Genomic DNA, 18,063 nt, shown 5'->3' with positions numbered 1-18,063 from the left:
GATTATGCAGTTGTGATAAGTATAAAATAAAAATGTTAAGTCAATTTGGATCTCAGCCGTACTTAAAATAACTTAGGTCAAGATGGGGCATCACCATACCAGACATGAGTCCAACACTAAAGATAAGTACTTTTCAGCCTGTTCAGTTTGAAGACGTTTTAAAAGATGTCCAGTGGAGGTGCAGAGTTCTTCATAAAAACACAGTTTACTAGGTGCAAGAACTTGGTTTAGTTAATTTTGTCATTCTTTAAGAGAGGGAAGGTCACTGATATGATCTGCAAAAGCTGCATTATGGCAATCTGTGGGCAAAGCACAGCCAGATATGAATCTAGTCATTTCAGTTGACACTGGGCTAATTCAAGTAGAGTTGCTTTAAATTGACTCTGTGCAGATGACATTGCCTATGTAAAAATACTTCCTTTGAAAGCAGCATGGTCTTTAAGTATCTGTAGCTCTTAATTATGATGGAAATGCATTTAGTGCTTTAAGATTATGTATTTGTTTGGGGATTTTTTTTACTCTTTGTTTAGCTTTGCAGAGCCATCACAGCTCAGAGGAGGCACCAAGGTGATGATTCTCCTCATGTTCATCAATAGCAGCGCTCACTAGCAGTCACTTAAACCTGAGCAAGATTGCTGAAGGTACAGGAATTACACAGGTGTTTTGGGGAGAGTGGTTTTAACATCACAGTGGTAGAAATATAATTCAAAGTCTTAATTTTCCTTGTAAAATCATTCTAGTGTAGCTGCTGAGATGGGAAGAAAAACCCTTACCTTGATTCTAATGTTTTGTTAGAGAAGACAATATTATGTATTTAAATGCCTTTTCATAGGTAGAATTTCTAAGTGCTTAAGACTACTGAGGAGAAATTTAAGTCTATTTTAAAGACTGTTTAGATTAAAATCAAGACATCCAAAACACAAGAAGAGACAAATCCAAAAAACTCTGCAGGAGTCTTCTTTCCCTGGACTCAAGAACCTCTCTTCTTCATATAGAACATAATGATTTCTTTTCTTGCTGTTTGCAGGTGCTCCTGACCCAACAGCAGGTGCTAGCATAGATGATGAAAATTGCTGGCATTTGGATGAGGAACAAGTCCAAGAACAGGTTAAACTCTTCCTTTCCCAGGGTGGATACCATGGATCAGGGAAGCAGCTCAATTTGCTTTTTGCAAAGGTGTGTTGAGTACTCTGAACCCTTTTTCTCTCCCCTGTTCTCCAAGCCAGTCTGTACTTGCTTGCATCTTACTCATAGTTCTAGATTCTAAAATAACACAAAGTCTTGGGAATACAATGGCAACTTGATAATGAGCTGTACAGCAGTAGACTACAATCTGATGTGTCTTGATCAGTGTAAGGATATGAAGTAACACTTCAATCATCTACAGCTTTGCTCTTCTCTTCTTCCTTCCCACCCCCAAAATGTTGGAAAATCTTACAGCAGTTCATATAATACACCTGTGGATTGCTTGTGGAAAAATTCTCTGAAGAATTGCAATTGGATACTGAACCCAAAATTTTGCTAAAAGTTGGGAAGGCAGACTGTTTTTTCTACTTAAGAATTTCCCATCACACATATAAATTACATTTTTAACTTGACAGAAGGGGAATATTTAACACTGCAGCATATTGTCTGTACTGCGATTTCTTTGCTTTTTTTCAAGATTGTATTAAAAGACTCGTTTCCTAGGTGCGAGAGATGCTAAAAATGAGAGATTCAAATGGAGCTCGCATGTTGACGTTGATAACAGAACAGTTCATGGCTGACCCTCGTCTGTCGCTTTGGAGACAACAAGGAACTACAATGACTGACAAGTATAGGCAGCTCTGGGATGAACTGGGTAAATTCACAGACTCATTTAGGTGTTCATATGTATAATAAAAAACCAATTACATATCTGGAGTCAAGAAAAACTTCTATTGTGGTTCTAGGCTAAGCAGATTAGAGTTTTCTGCAGTTTATTCAGTTAAGCTTGGGTGAAATCGAATTTCTGATCTACAGCATGAGACAGTTGCAGTTGAAGGAGAGGAACATGGTGTAAAAGAAGTACAATTCTGTTGCCCTGAAACTTAAAGTCTTCTGATAATGTTTTCGTAGTTTGTTACTTTCCCATGAAAGTTCTATAAACATAAGTTGTTTATCACATTCCTTCTAAGAAACGTCTTTTGGTGTACGTTTCACATGACCAGTGTGCTTGGGAAGGCGGTAACTTAATTATCCAATTCCTGGTCATTGTCAAGAATCTATAAATGCTGGAGTCAGAGAATAAAGTGACCTTTTTCCTGTTCTAACACTGGGAGACATTCATGTGAGTCATTTTGTGTCCTTTAGTGACACAATTTCAAGACTTTTTAAGGACTAGAGGATCTGGAAGGAATAAAGCAAAAAGTGGAAATGTAGCTACATTTGAGTGCATTTGAGGTGAAATATATAAGCCTCTAGTGCTCAGTTGGAAAGGTTGAGGAAGAAACTGATTCACAATTACAGAAGTCAATTACTGAGCAAGAAAGGAGATGAAATACAGAGGACTAACTATTAACATTGCTTTACAGGAAAGGTTACCTGATACATGACTTTGTTGTACAATTAAGAGAATAACACATGCTGAAATATGAAAGGAATATTTGAACTGATGAGTTCTGAAGACACTTGCCTGTAAAGTGTTCAGGAACTCACTTATACAGTTTTTTGAACTACTACTTCAGAAGTTTTCAGAATCTCTGAAGAATTTCATCACAGAATCATAAAATGGTTTGGGCTGGAAAGGACATTAGAGATCATCTAGTTAAAACTCCCCTGCCATGGGCAGGTACAATTTTCACTAGACCAGTATGCTCAGAGCTTCAAACAATCTGGCTTTGAAACGCTTCAGCGGATGGGGTATCCACAGCTGCTCTGGGCAGACAGTTCCGGTGCCTCACCATCCTCACAGTAAAGAACTTTTTTCACTAATACCTAATCTAAATCTTTCAGCTTTCAGTGTAAAGCCATTTCCTTTTGTCTGATCACTACATGCCTTGTAGAAAGTCCCTCTTCAGCCTTCTTGTAGGTCCCCTTTAGTTACTGGAGGATACTCTAAGGTCTCCCCAGAGCCTTCTCTTCTTCAAGCTGAGTAAACTGAACTATCTCAGCCTTTTCTTGGCCAGTGCTCCATCCCTCTGGGTCATCTCTGTGGCCATTCTCTGGATCTCCTCCAATGGGTCCTTGTCCTTCCTGTGTTTCCACGCTGCTCTGGATGCAGTCCAGGACACATTTGGCTCTCTGACTTGTGGGTACCCATGGCTGGGTCAGGTCCAGCCTCTAACCCACTAGTACCACCAAGTACTTCACCGCAGGGCTGCTTTAAATCCCTCCCAGCCTCAACCTGTATTGATACAGGGTGTTATCTGAAGGGAAAATTAAAATAACTTGAATGTGAATGTCAACAGTATTTAAAATGGTGAGGTGAGATGAAAGAGGTAAAGTAACCACAAGCATTGCTTTCCTGGATATAAAGTACTGTAACAAACTACTAACTAGTAGACTTGCAAGTGTGTTGAAGATTAAAGACAACCTGAATTATTTAAAATATAGTGGTAAATCTAATTCATTCCTCTGAAAGGTAATTCACTGAGTGTGTGAGTGAAGGGATTAACATGTCTGTTTTAGCATTCCAAACATTACTACAGGTGTTTTGGAGGCTTTCCTAAAGCAAGCTGAAGACATACATGGCCTTAATGAAATTGTCTTGTGATTCATGGAACTTGGAGTAGAAACCTGTGTTCTCATCTGGAAAGACATTTCAAGCCTAGACTTAGAGAAGTCTGTTTTGATGTGCTCTGGTCAATATGGCTGTGCTTAACTTACATGGCAGAAAACATACAAACATTTAATAACAAGCAAAAATTTACAGACAATGTCCTATACAATATTATGTAAGTAATGCAAATAAGAGAGCAGATATCATAATGCTCTTAGTGTAATTTAAAGATCCAAAATCAAGCTAAATGAAATCAAATCCATGTAAGAGGAATGTGCTTCATTTAGAAAAGAAGTGTCAAATGCAAAACTTAACTTTTGCACTCTTACAGGTCAAAAATGACCATGATTGAATCACATACTAACTGGTGGGATAAGATTGGATGTAACCTGTATAGCAAAAACTATGTTCATTCTAAACTAATCGAAGCACTAGGCTAATAAACTGCAAATTATATCGTTGAGATTACAGACTTCCATGATCAAAATCCTTAATACTACATTAGGCAAAGCTCTGTTGGAGTCTAGAAACAGCTGCAAGTTTAACAACCATTTTTATGATCCCTTGTCATGTTTTTGCGAAAAATAACAGTTTTTGCCAAGCAAGGCACATGCCTAGCTGGACATACGTGGAACAAAATTGTATCCCACCATACTGAGAACTGGAGGATCTCATGCTTTGTTGCTTATGTGGGTTGAGTTGGTAGGTGGTGGAAGAGGTAGAAATGTGTTCTCCAGCTGTTGCCTGTAGCAGTCTTGCCACATGCTGTCAATAAACAAAAAATTTTTTTAAAAGTTTTTGTACTGGCTCCTCTTGTTTTATCAGTCTTGTATTAACATCATTTTATTGACAGCACCTGTCTGAAGGTAGAGGAGGTGGAATCTATCTGCCTGCAGTATCAGATAACAAATGCTTTTGGATTAAGTGAATTTAGTTGACCTCTATTTAATCAGAATTCTAGATGTCACTCAAAAAGCAGTCTTACCACTACCTGAGACCACATTGTTTCAGTCCTGAACTGCTGTGACAACTCTTAAGAGTATCAAAATGTGTTGATCTTCTACCATGGTTTCTGTTGCAAATACATTTCAGTCGCACTAGGTGGGCAGTGGGCAAAGGGTAGAACTTAACTTGCTTCTTCCATCTTCAGATAGTATTTATGTTTCTTAAACTATTTCTTCTCCTTACTGATAGAATTTCTTATTTCCTTCTACTGGTGCATAGCAAGTTTCCTCCAAAATGCTGTTACTTGTGTGAGTCTCTTCAGATTAACTTCTACCTGATGTAAAGGCTACAAGCTTTTGCAGTACTTTTGCTAGGATCTTACTTTGCTTGAGTTTCCCTGTTTTCACATTAAGCATTGCTTTTTCCATGTGAAACTTGAATCTCAAAAAAAAAAAAAAAAAGAAAAAAAAAAAAAGTGAATGTGAAAAAAGTTAAAGTAGAGTTTAAGGGAGACCAGAGTTACAATAGCAGACTGCAGTGGGAAAAGCAGGGTGGCCCCAGCAACATATGATCTGTTCTAGTGGAAGTAAATCAGACACTGAGTTTAAAGAAAGCATGCTATTGTTATGTTATAAAGTAATGTTGGCTTGTTATCTTTTAGGATGTCAGAGAACCAGAATATCAGTGGAGGGAGTGAGAGACAGGCCTCTGCATTTTTAATGTTTTTTATTACCTGTTCAAAGTAATCTGGGAGAGGTATATATGTATGTCTTTTAAAAAAATCATTTAGCTATACTTCCATTTATGTCACAAGTCGGTAACAATTTGTTTTGTTAGGGAGGATTTTAGGGCATGAAAAAAAAGTAAATATAAACTCTGCTTAATAAAGAGCAGACTCTGCTCTTGCTTGCCTTGGTATGCTGTCTGCCAACTGCTAGGCATATGGCCACTTTGTCAGTTCCATCTTGGCATAGACTTTTAAGCATACTTAAGTAACTTCAGCTTTCCTCCTTGACTGAGTCATTTGAGTCTTTCATTAGAATTTAAGTGATGCTTCCTGCCTGGCATTGGGTATTGGCAAGGGTACTGGAAGGATACGCTGAGCTGTGGTCACTGTTCTGTTCAAGTTTGTGGTAAATTGCTGATTTCAGTAGAAGTCAGATTGGGTTTGAGGGTGCTGATTTAAAAACAACAGCAAAACTCCACACACTCAACCTAAAAATTAAAAACCCCCTAAAAATAAAACCACCAAAACCTCCACTCAAGACCCCCAAATAAAACACTTTAGGTCTAAGTATGAATATGGTAAATTTTGGTACAAAGTCCTAGTTTTTTAAGCAATTCATGATTCAAAAGCCTCATGTTTACAAAAAGGGCCTTCCACATAATTAGGCAGTTTTTTAAAACCTCTAGATAGGGAGTAAGACTATAATAACTGCCTAGCAAATTCCCAGAGAGTAGAATAAGCTCTGTGCTACTTATGGAATATCAGGGGCACACTATTGGAAAGCTTACAGGTCAGAGCTCTAAGGCTTGCTCAGATACTTCTCAAACTAGGAGAATTTAGATGCCATTTCAGTGATGCACTGGTGATCACTTCCAGCTCACCCCAGTAATACGTGAATTCCACTCTGCAGAGTTTAAAGCAGAGTTGGAATTCTTCATGTTGCTCTTTAAATGGTATCCCAGTACATAAGTTTCACATGTTGATCTTCAGGTGTTTGACTCACGGCGACCATGGTTGAGGTGTTTGGGATTTCATAACGATTAATTAGCTGAAGCCCCTTGGTTTGCCTTTTAATTAAATTGCCTTGGTAAAATGGGGTATGGAAATGTACAGTAAATACCTGCTGATGCCTATTGAGCCAAGATCTCTGATTTGAAGGAAAGGTCTGTTAGCTTTTTTTGTAGTCTAGAAGAAAGAAAGGAAGTGGACTGTGTAATCTTAGTAGGTAAGTCATGAACACTCACACATGAAAAATAAAAGTTGCTTGTTCTCATAAAAAATGAAAGGATTTCCCAGAAAAAATGAGAAAAACTGACTTTGTACCCCAGCCCAGGGATCATGATGGCTGTGAGGCTCTGTTTTGGAATTAAATGTTGAGCACTGCCAGATGCCAGACACTGAGAAGAGACTGTTTTGTCGGCAAATGGGATCTGCAAGTTAATTGGTGTTTTCTGCAGGCTTCTGGCTGTGAAATGAAATTGGAAGCCGTTTAGCCACATGGATAATACCGGACCTGAATACAAATGTCACATGTCACCACCAGGGCCCACTGTGAAACAATAGTCTTCCCACTTGAACACTGTGCCATTACAGATCATTTAAATATGGGGATTTCATTTAAACTAAAAGCCCCATTTGCCTCTTACTGCAATTTAACAGTCCTCTTAGCAAAGGCTAAGTGACAAATTAAATGAAAAAAGTGCCCACATTTTTAAGGCTGTGATGCAAAACAACTTTTTATTGCTTATGATGTGCCATGAATGAATCATTATACTTGTCAACCCTAAGCCAGGCCATAATTGGAGCAGCTACTGTTATCAAAGTGGGGCTGCTCTTGTGACAGCTTAATAAAGCTGAAACTCTTAAATTAAATCCCAGATGCTTAATCTGATGAAAGCAGTCAAGTAGAAGAATCTTAGACACTTATCTACTGCTTGGTGGACTGATGGAGCCCAACACCTTGTCAACATGTAGATTACAGAATCAGATTTTTTTCTTGTGAACTACCATTTTCAGTATTGTCATATCCTATTGCTTGTCTTCATGGTGAAGAAACTTTGTATAGTTTGCATGTTACAAAACAAACTCCTCCATTTTGATATTTAAGAACTCCTAAATGGGAAGTTGGTTTTTGGTTTTTTTTTTTTTTAAGTCAAGGATTAATTTCTTGTGAAGTAGAAGATGGCATTGTCTTGAGGAAGAGGTTGTGTCCAGAGAGGTCCTTGGCAAGGCAGGGCAATGAATAGAATTGGTGAATGTGTTTGGGTTTTGGTTCATGCTGATCTGGGTCTCTCTTGGCTGTCTTTTATGGTGTTGAGGAGAACTTAAATGGCACTCTCTGCATTCAGCTGGGTGCCTTCCACATTTTAATGCATCATCTCCTCTCTACCTCAACCCTATTGGAATCTAAAGTTTTCAAGTATAGGAACCTCTTATGGTATTGAAATGAGCCTCATTCATGTGATAAAGCTCTTCCCAGTGACATTCTTATAATCCTTTCTGTAATATTCTAAAAATATTCTAGCATATTAAATGGACTGTTGCTATAAAGGAATTTATTGAGTGGATAACATGACTTTGTTGCAGTAGTTTTAAATATCTTGGTACGTTTTCCACTAGTATTTTGCTCTGTTGGGTACCACTTTTTAATGTTAGGTCAAGCTGATAGTCTGTATTGATTTCTCACTTAATTGGTATTTTGACCATTTTCTGGATTACAATGATACAGTTTTGTGTTAAAAGTTGAGATAAAATACCATTTTACAAGGTATTTTACACAAATAGTACAGTATATTTCCTGATAGATCATGCCTGGACTTTTACTAGTAACACTTTGGTCCTCATGTAAAGCTTGATTCTAATGTTGAGGTTATGAAAGGAGTTATTATAGATTAATTAGGAGAGATTTAATTACCATTCTGCCATGAGCAAACTAATGATCAAGTGTTAAGTAATGTCTATTTGTTTGATTGTTTTTTAAATTTGGAAACCACTCTGAATTTTTCCTGATAAAAATTTATAGTCATCTCTAGAAAACAGCAAGTTAGTTTCTTTTAACCTTAACTGAATGTCTATCATTAACTTAACTGTCTTCTATCTATATTTCTGTCTCAGGCATTCCTTCCCTTTGCAGTTAGAGACAAACTTGTATGAATGGGATGTGCCAGCTGTTCTGAGCAGATTATCTGTGCTAGTGCTTAAGTGGAGGGGGAAAAAGGACAAAAGCAGCTATGGTTGTTGCCAGTATGCCTTGAAAGAAATTCCTTCCTCGTGGCAGATTGGATAAATACTCCAGGGCTGCCATGAAAAAGAATGGATAAAGTCTAGCATTTATTACTGTTTTGGTGCTCTAGTACCATTTTTCTGGACCTTCATGCTTCATGCAATCCCTTTTTAGGGTCAACCATATAGTAGAGACATTCACTTTCCCCCATATTTTATGACTTACAAAACAGTACAGTAAGACTCTTTAAGTTTGAAATCTGGTTGCCAAGTTTATATGTACATTGTCTTTATATTGCTGAATATCCCCACTTATAATTGCATCATGTATTGACTTACAAGTAAAGAAAGTACCCATGCCCTGCATTTGTAGAAAATAAAGTTAACTTCAAGTTTCTAGATATATATTAGTCAGTTGCACATAGGGCATTTCTGGCCTTGAAATGAAAGTGATAGGCAGTCCTGTGTTTGAAAGGAGGTTGGATGCACCATTTCCTTTGGTCTTTCATTGTGGGACTTCTAAGGTAGAGTGGTATCTTACACATATTTGAGTCTTAAACTGTATCATATCCAGTAGGCTGTCTTCACTAAGTAGTGGTTACATTAGTATTTGTCTCAGCTGTCATGTCCTATGAAACACATGTACCCTCAGGTCATGCACTTAAGGTTACACTTGCTTTTTCACAGAACAAGCTGTTAATTTATGTCAGTGTCTTTGAATGATTTCTGTTGTTGGAGGTGCTAAATTAACAGTAGGTCAGAATTAGCATCGCAAGGCGGTTTTGTTATTCTAAGACCTGAGTTATGGATGACAACTTAAACTGCTGTCATGGCCCTACAGTGTCTTGGTTGATGCTGTCACCTTGATTTCATCAGTGAATGAAACCAGGCTACTGTTCTGCAAAGATGGATTTTGTCCACCTTCTCTGGGGATCATTTCCTTCTTCCTCCATCACTGACATTGCCGTAGTAGTATTTGAAATGAGGAGGGTGCGTGTAAGGCTAGAGATGATGGTAAAAATATAATTTTTAGGTAATTTCATAGAATATTCTGAGTTGGAAGGGACCCAGAAGGATCACTGAATCCAGCTCATAAGTGAATGGCTACTATGAGGATCAAACCCACAACCTTGTGTTATTAGCACCATGCTCTAACCAGTGGAGCTAATCCTATGGCATTTATCAGATTTCAGAAATAGTGGTCATGGTAGTTACCTTTAGTGTGTAAGCATAGCTTGAGGGGTTATTTTTAATGCCATACAGAAAGTTGCATTTCCTTTCTGTTCAGTTGGATGGAAAGTACTTCAGATTTTTTTATTTACTTCATATTTTTAAAGTATCCACATTAAAGCAGTTGTCGTTTTTATTCCTGTGATGTTGAATTGATTTACTTATAAATGTCCTAAAAATATTTTGTATTGAAACTGGTGCACAATTCATTGCAGCCCTAACTCTGGAATCATGTCTGCAAAGATGAAGGACAGAGTTTTACTATAAGCTAAGCTGATACTTTGTGGGTTTTTTCTGTCCTCTCACTCTTTATTTTTCATACTTCAGTAGCATTAGACTGCCATTCAATTTTCCAGTGCCACATCTACTAAATACGAGAGCTAGAGAAGTGATAGATTCATGGGGAGGAATTACTGAGTTTTCATTAATTTATGAGCTTTAGCTATGGTTCAGCCATCTTGCCTCATGGCCTTTTTTTGTCTTAAATGAATACTGGAAAAAATCTTGAAAATTGTCGGTGAGAAGTGCAAGAATATTAATCTACTTGTATGTGTGAAATCAAGACAAAGGAAGTCCTTTATAATTTATCCATTACATAGACTACAATTTTTGTAGGGAAGACAGTTCTAAGCACACAAAAGGTAGCTGAAAATTGTAATTGGAACTGGAGAAATTTAACTAAGAAACTAGAAAAAAACCTTTGAATTTTGAATTGTGGCAGGTAGTCAGTAAACTGACTGTGTAGCCTGGTGCTATGCTAGATTTTTGTATTATAAGTTATAATTGAAGTATTCTGTTTTTGTGAAAACTCAGCAATCATGTTTGGAGTGGAAGAAAAAAATAACTTGAGAAACAAAAGTGTAGGAAAGAATTTGAGCTAAACAATCAGAATATACTCCTTTGGTCAGTTACAGTGTATTATTTATGTTCTGTGAGAATAGTTGTGGCAATTGTAATTTCCAGTGTGCAAAATAATGTTTGCACTTGCTCTGGTTTTTTGCGGTGGTGTTGTTGTGGTGGGTTGTTTTTTGTTGTTGTTGTTTTGTTTTTGGTTTTGTTTTTTTTTTGTAAAGGAGAGGTATTTTCAACCCTCTATAAAGGAAAGGTATTATCATCTCCCTATTTTATTAATAGCTTGTTTTGTTGGACAGAGATCTCCAGTTTTGGTCTTCCTAAAAAGAACTAACTGTGGGAGGAATTAATTCATCTCAAGGATAAATTTATATGGAAGTAGCTTAGTACGTTTATAGTTATAGTCACATCAGCTTTTCTTCTGAAGATTTGTGAGGTCTCTGAAGGTAGACTGTGACTACTGGGAGTATATTGCTAGATAAAGTAATTGGTAAAATATCTGATGCATATTTTTGTCAGAAACATACTTTGTGTTCACCACCTAGCTGTAAATATTGGCAACTAGTTAAAATTGTGAAGAATTATATTAAGATTAAGGACTGTTTTTGTATTATATATGTTAGTATTAAGCAGTGCTTTTGCCTTCAGCTGGTTGACTGTAAACAGATGATTAAATAATTTTCTAACTATGAGGAAAGTTAATCAGTGAGATTCATTTGCAGGTTCTTTATACTTTCCTTTAGCTTTGTATACTAATAGCCCCTGTCTTGCTGCAGTGGTTAGGATATAGAGTACTATAGATGCATAGAAGGGTTTCTAATGATCATGTGACTGATTCTTAATGTTGGGGAGCTCATAATTGACAGACACACTGTAAACTGCACCTTTCAAGCAAATTCCTGTTCTTTGAAAACTTTTGAAACCCTTTGGTTGAATGGCAAAGTGTCAGCAAAGATGCAGGAATTTTAAAAAGATACTTGAAAGGCCATAACCCAGGCTCATGCAAAATGTCAGAAGTGTGTGGTTAGTTCCTTGTGCCATTGTGCTAAAGCTGGAAACATAGAAAGAGAAAGCAGAGGTTTGTACTTACTTGACGTATCAGCAACCACATGGTCTGATTTCTAGCTCAGCATAGAATCTCTGTATGTAAATACCCGTTTCAGTCAAATGCACATTGCCTTTAACCCTTATAGGAACATCAGGCAGCAAGAAGGGGAAACTTAAGGAATTAGGTGTTTTGTCTCTGACACTTTCCCTCTCTGAAATGGGTGCTTGGAGGTTAGCCTTCAAAAGGGCAGTGATTCCCTCATGCCATCAGTGCTCCAGGTAACCCATTGCATTAATCAGCCAGCTAGTGTGAAATGCATAGGGAGTGATTATACTATCATACACAATACAATCGGTGTGAAGCACTTTTCAAGACCAATACATCAAAGTTTGATTCAGTAACAGAATGAATTAGAGCAAAATGAAACACTCTGTTCTCCAAGAAACACCGCACCCATAGAAAGAAAACCTTTCTTCTTTCTGAAGGCTAAACATTGAAACCAGAATGCATTAAGGAATTTTTGTGAATAAAATTGCAACTTGGGTGCAACTGTGTGCTATCAGTAGTTTTCCTTGATGCTCTAATTGAAGTGGGAACAGTCCTGAAGCACTTGGCCTATCTTTACTGTTTTATAAAAGCAACTGTTTAATTGGAGCAGTCTCCAGTGGGACTTGTGATTATGTTTTGTTCTGGTGGAGATCTCTCCATGCCTGGAGAAGGGCAGGGGCTTTGCCAGTTATTCTGAAGGCACTTGTCTTTCTCATTCAGAAATAATAAACACCACACAGTACCTTCTTTGAGGTTTCCAAGTGGCTGTCCCAGTGTAAGAGGGTCTGTGTTTAAAATACAGATGTAAACCACTTTCAAATCCTTTGCTGACACCAGTACTTCAAAGTGTTAATAGATTCTGTCTGCTAGTATTGTTTTTCTTCTGGCACTTTCAATGCTTGAAGATTATGTTTTTGTAATAGAATGGATTAATCTCAAGTGGGGCACAGTGGCAAGTGTGCAGCAGCTGCTGAAGCTGTTTTGTCTGTTGGGCAAAGGGAATGATCTTGATTACCTGTCTCCATTTTCTTTGAAATTATCAAATGCTACTCCTGTAACTTACTTTTTAAGGTAAAGTTGTTGCAATAATGGAAAGGGTGGAGAAATGTTACGGCAGCTGTTTCTTGAATATTTTAGTTTTGGAAATACGCTGTTTGATCTAAAATACATGAAGTATAAAATTTCAAAGCAAAGGCCAAGTCTGAGCCATTGATTACTTAGGTGTTGTAAATGGGGAAATGCTCATCCAAGCTTAGCTGTACAGCAGCCCTGACAAGATAGCATCATGTTTTCAGGAAAAGCAGAGTGTAATCAAACAGATGAACAGAACTGTATGCTGGGTGCTCAGGTAATGATCAGTGTTCTAGGACCCCCTAAATTGTTTCCATCACCACCTTTCTATTTACTGGAGCAAGAGTAAAATATAATGTGGTTTATGGAAGGTGAGCAATACCTTATCTCTTTGGAGAGTCTGTGCACATCCCTTGCACTTCATTTAGCTGCATGGATATGTGTGTATACAGGATGTGTAGTTATGTGTAGTTCTATATTGCATCTACTTTTACAGTGAGTTAATGCTCTTAATGTTTTTCAGTTTGCGTATGTAAATCCTGATCAATGTCAGTGCATGCTGTCCCTCTCTACCCCATAAATTGAAAAGAATGGATGTCTCAAAGTACTGGTATTCCCATGTATGTACAAGGAAGGCCTGCACGTAAATTTTTCCTTATTTTTCTGGTGGTGAGGTTAACACTAAAGATGAACGATAACCATACATTTTCTAAAGGAGGTCTGTCTGAACCAAAGGTCTGTTTTGGCAAAGCTGCCTTTTTTGAGGTCAAGAGATTGGTGTTGAATCAAAATAGACAATTCCTTACTGTAGTGTAACAGCTCTAATATCCTTTCCCTTTTGAAATTAGTACCAAATTGCAGTTGTACCATGTAATATTTTCCAATTATTTTCTGGGGAAAACTACTTCTATATTGAATTGTGATTGTTTTACCACTGCACTGTGAGAAGTTTTGTATTGAAAAGACATAGGTCAGAGCCCAGGGATTTAAACAAGAACTTCAGTTGTGTTTCAGTAGCATGTAGTTTGGGGTGGGGGAAAGATGTATCAGCCTGGTGAGAACCAGTATGGAAAAAAACCTGATGAAAAGGAAATAGGAATGAGAGAGAGCTGTGTTAGAGAGAAAAGCAGTATGTATTTCTCTGAGGTTTTGGTGTCTCTTTTTAAAAAATTATTTTTTACTGAGACTTTTGTTCATATTGTAGTTTGCATTGGAGACATCATTAAATGTAATCAAACATGTAAACTTATGAATGCTAGGAATGTATTTTGGAATGTGTTCAAATTTCTTTGGACCATAAACTGTTGCAAACTGCAGTTTCTAGGCTGAAGTCACTGGAAATTGAGTCCGATACCTTTCCTGCAAATTACGAATACCTGTCCTTGATTTTTTCCATAGGACTTCCCTGTAGTAAAGATGACGTGATCAGCAGGTTCCCCAGATGGGATCCGTTAGGCAGAAATACACTCTCTTCTTTGACAATAGGGTAGTCCTTCAAGTTGGTGGTGACATTTAAGGGCTGACTCAAGGGGGCTTCCACTGAGCAGCATCAGAGTGGAATAAAAATATCCCCCAGGCTCCTGCCACTTGGCATGTGATAAAGTGAACATTTTCCTCAGACTTATCAGCACGAGGAGCAGGGCAGGAATCAGTGAATTGAAATAGCCAGAATGGAGCAGATCTCAGGGGAGGAGGAAGGTGTAGGGAGCAGGAAGAAATTTGAGTAGAGGTAAGTGCACTTACATGGGATAGGGTGGAAGAGAGGGGTGAAGGAAGAAAATCACACACTAAAAACAAAAAGTCCACTACTAAAATGCAAACTAACCAAAAATACATAGAAATCCAAATAGATAGAAGAGTGTGGGGTCATAGGCATTATCCTTTCTTTTTCCAGATGGTAGGCTCTATAGTACTACAGCAGCTCTTTCTGTTCCCTTTTCATCTTTGAATGGAAGAGTTTTGTCTCACACTTCTCTTCCTGCAGGGAATTAACAGCTATCAGATCTGTTTGACATCTCAGATATATATGCAGCTTTCTCTGAAGTCATAGGTAGCAGGGTGAATTGTATATTGAAATTCTAAATGGTTTGTGAGGGGATTATTGGAAATACACTCGTTCTTTACATGAAAATGGCGTGAGTTTCAGAGACAATGTCTGCTGAGTTAGCTTTGACATAGCTTCTCAGATTAAACCACAGATTTTTTAAAGAATATTGATACTTCAGGTTATCTTTACCCTCTCCTGTCTCTTAGATGTACAACATGTGTAGTGGAGCTTCCTTAGGAGGCTGGTGAATTCTCTTGCCTTCAGTGATGTAGAGGAAAAAAAAAGCCCATTTACTCTGTAGACTTATTCTGTGTTGCATGGTGCAACACAGTAGCGTGCCCTGATGGACAATTGAAATACTGACCAAATGGGTTTTAGATACTCCACTTTGCTTTTGCTTCAGTCTGAGAACACTGGGAATCTAGTTACAAAGTATTACATTGGTGGGTTGTTGGGGTTTTTGGTTTTTTGGGGTTTATTTTTGGTTTTTTTTTTATTGGTTGGTTACTTGTTTTTTATTTTTTGGGGGGGGGGGTTGGTTTTTTTTTTTTAGATGCTGAGAGGTACAGTGTAATGCCTTCAAATGATACTTTATTCTGAAAATAAATAAGCAAGCCCAGAACTGTTCTCCAAGGCTGTCCCATGTGTGCTGCATTTGTGTTTTGTTTTGCAGATTGCAAGAAATGTAGTCATTCTGTCTCGAGCAGTACTGAATCACTGATGCTTAATAATAAGAAACAGTTGTAATTTTATTCCTTTTGGAGAGTGAAGTGTGCTGGAAAATGTGTCTAAAGAAAATGATATGATTTGGATTTAAGAGAAGATTTAAAAATGGTATTGGTCTTATTCACCCCCATGGCGAATTTCAAACACTTCCCTGAATCTGGAACAGTTGCTGTACTCTATCTACTGTGCAGTAATAAAGTGCAGTAGTTTTGTGTCTCTCAGGTGTTCTGAATAGTAACAGACCATATTTTGTTTTGCTTTTCAGATTTTTTTTATATTGCCTCCCTTAACATGTTAGTCCTGAATAGCAGGAAACTTAACCTTAAGAATCATGCTGTTTCTGTTGGCTCCTGTGCTGTGGCCTACCTGACTTACTTTAGGAATGAATGTGATGTGATGCCCTGTGACCTGGGTATCAATTTTGCATTTTTAGTTATCAAAAGAATCCCAGAATGTGAGACTTTTATCCTAGAAGAGCCAGCTGCATTTTTATTCTTTGTTTTTTTTTTCCAGCCTGTCATGAATATTGTGTAGTCTAAGCATATTCTTGCAGTCTCTTTCAGTATATAATGCACATTCCTAATGAGCAAATGAACTGTTGCTAAACACTATTTTCAGATGTCTTCATGCTCCTGTCAGAGTTCAAGCTGGTGAAGGGACAGCTGATTTAGAGAAAAACCTTTCCATTTGAAAATTGCTGCTAGACACCCAGATGCATTTATGCCTGCTGTGCTATGTAGTGTCAGGGAGCAGTTTCCAAAGTGGTGGTATGTGTGATATGTCAGCACAAATTTGCCTACTGTTAGAACTCCCTGAACAGAAAATGTGAAACAAATTTTCTAGAGTAACCAAATTACTGAAGCAATTGCCATAAAAATGTCTTATTCCTATCACACTGCACAAAATTAGTGTTTACTGATTATCTGAGACCGAGAAGTATTTAGGAATGAGTTGCATAAGTACTTCTGATGGGTTCTGAGTGTGACAGTATATGTTTACTTAATGCATGTCTTACTAATGTACTTCTTTGGCCCCTGTAACATGAAGCTGAAAGATACATAGTTCTCATTAATACAAGCAATGTTCATTTGTGATACAAGAATTTGATGAAAAACTTGGTTTATGTAACTTCTGTAACTTTATGTGAATTCTTTTTTGACTTTGACTGATGTTCCTGTCTGATGAGCCATACACTGGGAGCTCTGGATTTCTAATACAAAAGACCTACTAATGCCTTTTAATTGAGAAGGCTGGCTTTGTACCATCTTTCAGCTGCTTCAGATCGGCCACACCAGCCCCAAGCACCTGTGTCAGGAATTCAGTCCGTGTGGTGTTAAGCATAGCTGGGAAGCAAGCAGTGTAGCCTTGGAGTGGAGAAAAAGTGTATGCTGTAGAAGTTTGCAATTAGTCATTGGCTGCTGCATTTTTAATAGAAAACATAATTTAGCAATTTTTTTAAAATCAGGTGCTCTGTGGATGTGTATAGTCTTAAATCCCCACTGCAAGTTGGAGCAGAAGTCCAGTTGGCTAAAACAGCTGAAAAAATGGAACAGTGTGGATGTTTGTCCCTGGGAAGATGGAAACCATGGAAACGAGCTGCCCAATTTAACCAATGCTTTGCCTCAGGGTGCAAATGCTAACCAAGGTGAGCCTAAACATATGCACTGACTGCAACATATAACTTCTATCCTATACACTCTAGTCTTTCAGAATTCAGTATTCTTTCCTGGGACAAGTAATTTTCTTGTTGAGAACTGACCATCAGCTCAGTTATGCTAATACTATCTTTGCTGAAGAATAAATAGGTGGTTTTTTATTATGCTGGGGCTATAACATTTTCAGAGCAGGTATTTTGTTAGGTCTAACTCTTCACTTGGTGCTTCTAAATATTGTTGCATGAAAATCGGATGTCCTTGAAGTATGTTGTGTAAAAGCCCATTGTTTCTTTGCTTGACTGTAATCTAGTATTCTTTCTGGTACTGGGGTTTTTATTTTGTTTGCATTTATAAAGCCTTGATAACTGTTTAAAGAGGGATCTGTTTAAACTACATTAAACTTGTATGTGAGAAGCTAAAGCATCTGTCTGTGGGATGTGCTCTGTATGTGCCGTCTGTGTTAGTAGATGTGTGGAGTAATGCACACCTGCATAAAGTAACTGTAGTGCTGCCGTCTTGGAAGAGGTGTCTTTTTGTGCTTGGTATCATATTTTCTAATCTAAAATGGGATTATCAATCTAAAATGTGATTATCAAACCTCTTCAAACAAAGATGACTGCTAATAACTAGGCGAAGTGCAAGGTGTTTTTGGAGGGAAATCTGCTCATAATCCTCAAACCATCAGTAATGATACATACTGCATACAATCACGGTAAAGTTAAATTTCTTGGTAGGTGTCCGATCTGCACTTAG

At 37.7% G+C, this 18,063-nt stretch overlaps 1 protein-coding gene across 10 annotated transcripts in view; it reads left to right on the top strand.

The window, feature by feature from the left end:
* The window catches only part of ZSWIM6 (zinc finger SWIM-type containing 6), a 131,189-nt gene that overhangs the window by 69,331 nt on the left and 43,795 nt on the right, over positions 1 to 18,063 (top strand). For 8 of the 10 annotated variants that reach the window (XR_015280130.1, XR_015280128.1, XR_015280132.1 and 5 more), the window contains exons 3-5: positions 1,028 to 1,176; positions 1,690 to 1,840; positions 17,121 to 17,300. Coding sequence is in view for 4 of the 10 variants with exons in the window: in XM_086867106.1 (XP_086723232.1) it covers positions 1,028 to 1,176; positions 1,690 to 1,840; positions 17,121 to 17,300 (480 nt within the window). In the remaining 6 variants the exon portion in view is untranslated. The remainder of the gene's footprint in view (positions 1 to 1,027; positions 1,177 to 1,689; positions 1,841 to 17,120; positions 17,301 to 18,063) is intronic. The other 2 variants (XM_086867110.1, XM_086867109.1) reach the window with 1 other exon arrangement.

The sequence above is a fragment of the Cyanistes caeruleus genome, chromosome Z (genome assembly GCF_971803275.1).
Source record: "Cyanistes caeruleus chromosome Z, bCyaCae1.hap1.1, whole genome shotgun sequence".
NCBI classification, from domain to species: domain Eukaryota; kingdom Metazoa; phylum Chordata; class Aves; order Passeriformes; family Paridae; genus Cyanistes; species Cyanistes caeruleus.
This window is presented reverse-complemented; position numbering and strand designations above follow the sequence as displayed.